This window comes from Sprattus sprattus (genome assembly GCF_963457725.1).
Source record: "Sprattus sprattus genome assembly, chromosome: 13".
Classification (NCBI taxonomy): Eukaryota; Metazoa; Chordata; class Actinopteri; order Clupeiformes; family Clupeidae; genus Sprattus; species Sprattus sprattus.
The window spans coordinates 30,786,408-30,791,407 of NC_137911.1; the positions used below are offsets into that span (position 1 = coordinate 30,786,408).

Sequence of the window (5,000 nt, forward strand, 5' to 3'; positions counted from 1 at the left end):
AGAGTCTGTTTTATTACGCTGAACCTGGAACCACCACAGATATGAGACCCACACTCAGACGTGAGGAGACAGACGTGAGGACCTGTGTCTGCTCCACACACACACACACACACACACACACACACACACACACACACACACACACACACACAACACAACACAACACACACATCACCCGTGTCTGCTCCACACACACACACACACACACACACACACACACACACACACTCATCACCCGTGTCTGCTCCACACACACACACACACACACACACACACACACACACACACACACACACACACACACACACATCACCCGTGTCTGCTCCAGTCTCCCGGAATCCCTGACCCCTCACGTGCGGGTTCACCCTGACCTGGAGAAGACATCGGGTGGATCTCAATGCTCTTACAACCTTGGTGTCTTAGAAGAAGTTCTTTCAGCATACTAACGTCATAAAAGAACGTCCGTAAACAACGTTTTTTTTTTTAAATAATCATAATAACCTCGCGCAAGAGCATTGAGATCCACCCATCCTCTCCGGTACTCTCGACATCTCTGAGAAATCCCTCGTTTCTTACAGCGAAAAGAGAGAAAACTTAACAGAAAAACAGGAAGTCTGAGTGAAACTCAAGAGTGATGCAGTTATGCAAGGTCAGTTCCTGGAATAAGCACTAAATCAAATTTCCTCCGTGGAATGATCCGATAGCAGTGAAGGCAAGAAATAAAATACAAATTCAGGAAAAATAAGAGTCAATGGTCGCCCCAAAAATGTCCCAACAGACCTGAAGAAAACAACTGAAACCTCAATAACTCGGCATAACTCGGCACCTCGAATGTACTCCTTGGCCTCTTCATCTTCCCGTCCCTCTCCTCTCTTTGTGTCCTATCGTTCTCTCAGATGCCCCCTACGTCTTTTTCTTTATTCTATGTCTTTCCATTTTGGCCTCTCTCCCCCACTTCTGACTCGGTGTGCTGGAGTGCAGCTTGGGGTGTGTGTGTGTGTGTGTGTGTGTGTGTGTGTGTGTGTGTGTGTGTGTGTGTTAGGGGTGGGGGAAAAAATCGATTATTTGATTTTTCTCGATTCTTTTTTAAAACGATTCTGTCTTGATTCAGAAAAGTTCGTAATCGATTTTGTAATAAAAAAAAATGTTTCATGTTCAAATGCAAGCTTCATCGATTATTGCATTGTTCATAGAAAGTCAAAATTGTGACAAGGAAAAGGTTTTTCTCTAATAAAAAATAGAGAAGGTGATTCATCTGTTGATTTTCTTTCATTATCAAACACAAAGTAGGAAGTGTAGCAAAGAGTCTGAGTAGCAAACTCAAATGTTTTAAAAGTTGAAATGCATCGATAATCGGTTTAGAATCGATAATCGGTTTAGAATTGATATTGGGTGAAGAATCGATAATCGGTTTAGAATCGAATCGTTGACCTCTGAATCGGAATCGAATTGAGAGGTGCCAAGAGATTCCCACCCCTAGAGTGTGTTTGTGTGTGTGTGTGTGTGTGTGTGTGTGTGTGTGTGTGTGTGTCAGCTCTGCTTCTTTTGGTGCTGTCATGAGCGAAAAGTTCCGGGCTAGCCAAAAGTTCCGGGTGACGCAACAGAGACCGATCAGCTGTTTATCCGGCTAGCGAGAAGTTCCGGATGACGCAACAGACGTGATAAAGAATTTTAATATGACACCGAACATTACTAGGGAATTACGGGGATAAATACGATCAAATACCTTAATATCTCCGATTCTGTTCATTTAAAGCTCGCTTTGGACGTCTCAAAACTTAATTTGGATCGCGGACTTCACTGTTAAAGACTAGTTTGGCTGTGAACACAAAGCTATACTTTATGTATTAGGTAATTGGTTAGCTTAAACTACAGTATCTTGACCTAGCTAGCTAGCAATTGTCGTTGTAATCTCACCAACGGTAAATACACGAAAACGTAAATAACTTGGATGACTGATAAAAGATATATGTTACACATCACAAACACACGTAATCGATGTTTTTTTGTTTGAGAATAACGTAATTGGTTAGCTTATTTTACGCGAGCTAATTGACCTAGCTGGCTATACAGTGTTTGGTGTTTTGGGTAGCTCAAGCTAGCAATCTCACAGACACACAATTGATGTTTTGGGGGAAATAAGGTAATTGGTTATCTTAAATGAATGCATGCTGTTCACTTGGTCATTGTCATTTATACATTTTATTAACCCGTTGTGTTGCTCAGACGACTACTTAGACATGGTCAATTATGTTAGCTAGGAGTATGGTGTTACTAGTTCTAATGAACTCCGATGAAGAGGGGTGCAGTGCAGGAGTTTGTGTGTCACGGTCCTCATACCATGTGTCAGAGGAGGGAGCCCACCACTTTATTTTCATTAATCCTGGACTTTGGAAAACTCATCTCTGTCGAAGTGTCAACTTTAACAGGAACCCACACGACCTCCGGTCAAGGTAAGTTGATTTACTTGCTTTGCAATTACAGATACAATTTGCATTTAACACGGTTCATTCACGTAAACGCTGGATTTAATTGTGTGTTAACTTCTGTCCACGTTTACCAATCCATCAGGTAGGCCTACTTATGGAACAGATGCACATTTCGCAAGTGACATGGTCATAGTCAACATCGGAATTTGCCAAGCCACATTCCGAGACTTAAACGGTCAACTGAGTTCATCTGGATGACCGATGATGTAAGTAAAACTTTTTCAACAACCGAATGAAGTCTTTAGAAATGTAATAATGTAACACAGTATCATCGTAACTGGTAATTGAGCATACAAATTGGTCTTGCACCATGAGGATGCAGTTTGCAACTGGCAATTCAACTTTGCATTATTTTGATTCAAGGTCAATACTTGTTTTGACAGTGGTTCTGAGCAACCTAAAACTTGAAACTAGAATTGCTATAATTATGAGGCTGCTTAATCACTACGGACAAGTACACAAATGCTTTGTCAAAGTCAGAATTTCTTATTTCAAGCAACCTTTTCATCTCTACAAAAGGCTTTAAATGATTTTCAATTAGTTACGTCAACCTAGACACAGTTGCTATGGTAAGAGCAGGTGCAAACACTATCTGCACACTCTATTATCTCAATGATCAATTTCACATATGCATTGACTTCCAAACTCTCCAAAACAAATGGCAATATCCTCAACAGGACAAGCATCTGCCCAGATGACTGTTTTAGGTAACCAACACTTGAAGTTAATGTACCAACAGAAATTGGGTATGGCCGATCTCTTACCTCTAGAGGGGAATAAGGGAAACCAGAAATAGCAGAATTCACTGAGTCAAGACCTGTCTGCCTAGACTGAACAAGATGATTCACACGCATTTGATTTTTTAATGCCCTCCAGAATTGCATGCATAATGATTCTATTCATAATTTTATCACACTGTCTGACATGTTTCACCAATGTCCTTTTAGTATATGCATCCTCATTGAAGTGTGACTGCATTTCCTCCATAGCACAATACATTGTTTTTTCTCGGTTAATAGTTTGCATTTTACCACCACTGTACAATGCATCCACGTCTCCCTTGATTCTATTCAATATTACATCTACGACAGATTGACGGAGGTCTGCTGATCTAGCCATGGCAAGTAGCCTAATAACAACCAGTTTAGACCTGTATTTTGGATTTAGGGTGTAGTATAATGTTAACAATTTGTTTTCTGATGGAAAGGATCCTAGTGTTTTACAGATCTCTCTTTCATCCGTGTACAAAACTATCTGCAATTTAGCATTGCTGTGTCTAGCCCTAGTCAAGACTTTACATTGCCCACCCCCCTCCTCACACTTTGCTTTACCTCCAATTCATTATCTATGTTGTACGAGCTCCCCTTATGATGTTACCTAAGTACTAGCTTTGAGTCTTTGCTACAGTGCAATATTAAATATGTTTGTGGATAATACAATGGAAAACTTCACCCCATTGCTTAAGAGAGGTGGCCGTTCAACTGTATGGACATCTTGGGGGATGATTAGACACAAACGTTATTTAAGCCCAGCCCCACTAATTGGCATGGGTTGGTCAAAATAATGGAAACACTCGTCAGTACAAGGCAATATTTGTCTTTCATAGGTATATCTTATGTTTAGTACTTATTGTTAAGTTATGTTATGTTATATTATGTGGAGTACTTATATGTTATGTTATGTCTTGTTATGGTAGTGTGGTACGGTGTCCTGTCCTAAGAATTTCAGTGCCCAGACCGACTCTGTTGTTCTGTGCATCTGACAATAAAAGACTTGACAATACAATTAAATTCAATAGCACTACACACTGCAGCCTCTTAAAAAGTTAAATGGTGTTAGGTTTATCATGTGAACCATCTTTTCCATTAAGTAGTAGTTTGGGGTGGCCATTATGTGTGCTAACTTCTGTACGCATGCTTCCAAATCCATCAGGTACTGACGCAACAGATCCACAATGCTGAAGCCAACAAAGACGTGGTCATGTTCAGTATTGGAAGTTGTCCTGCCATGTTTCGTGACTTTCTGGCAGGCCCAGATTTTAACTGGCTGACCGATGATGTAAGTAAAACTTAAAAAATACATTTTTATTTTTACTTTTTTCCAATCATGTTGTCATCAGATTTCTTTTTTCGTTCTTGTACATTGTAAATATGTGCATTGCAGCAATTGTTTCAGATCACAAACTACATTTCACTGTAAGAAGTTTCTATTTTCTCTCTAGTCTGACAAACTACTAGTATCTGTAATTGTTTTGTTATTGTTTTTTTGTCTTCACAGGACAAAGCAGTGTTCCATGCCCTTACCACAGACGCATACACGTTATGATGTCGTGACAGCACATAGTTGTGTTAATAACGTGCTCTATCAATGGCGTGGTGCTACTGCCCCGTCTCGTTGGTCTTGGCTCTCCTGACCGTGGCAACTTTGCTTTTTCATTAACGTTTTCTAGTCACTAACACCCCACCCATAACATGTATTTTTCAACTAAACAGGTCTTGCTTTGAATAGTGT

The 5,000-nt window shown here is 40.2% G+C and overlaps 1 protein-coding gene across 1 annotated transcript in view; it reads left to right on the forward strand.

Moving 5' to 3' along the window:
• The window catches only part of LOC308374506 (serine/threonine-protein kinase MRCK alpha-like), a gene marked incomplete at both ends in the record, with an annotated part of 47,245 nt that overhangs the window by 835 nt on the left and 41,410 nt on the right, over window positions 1-5,000 (forward strand). Inside the window, 2 exon segments of the mRNA XM_080850287.1 lie at window positions 4,422-4,547; window positions 4,767-4,807. Coding sequence (XP_080706413.1) covers window positions 4,422-4,547; window positions 4,767-4,807 — 167 coding nt within the window.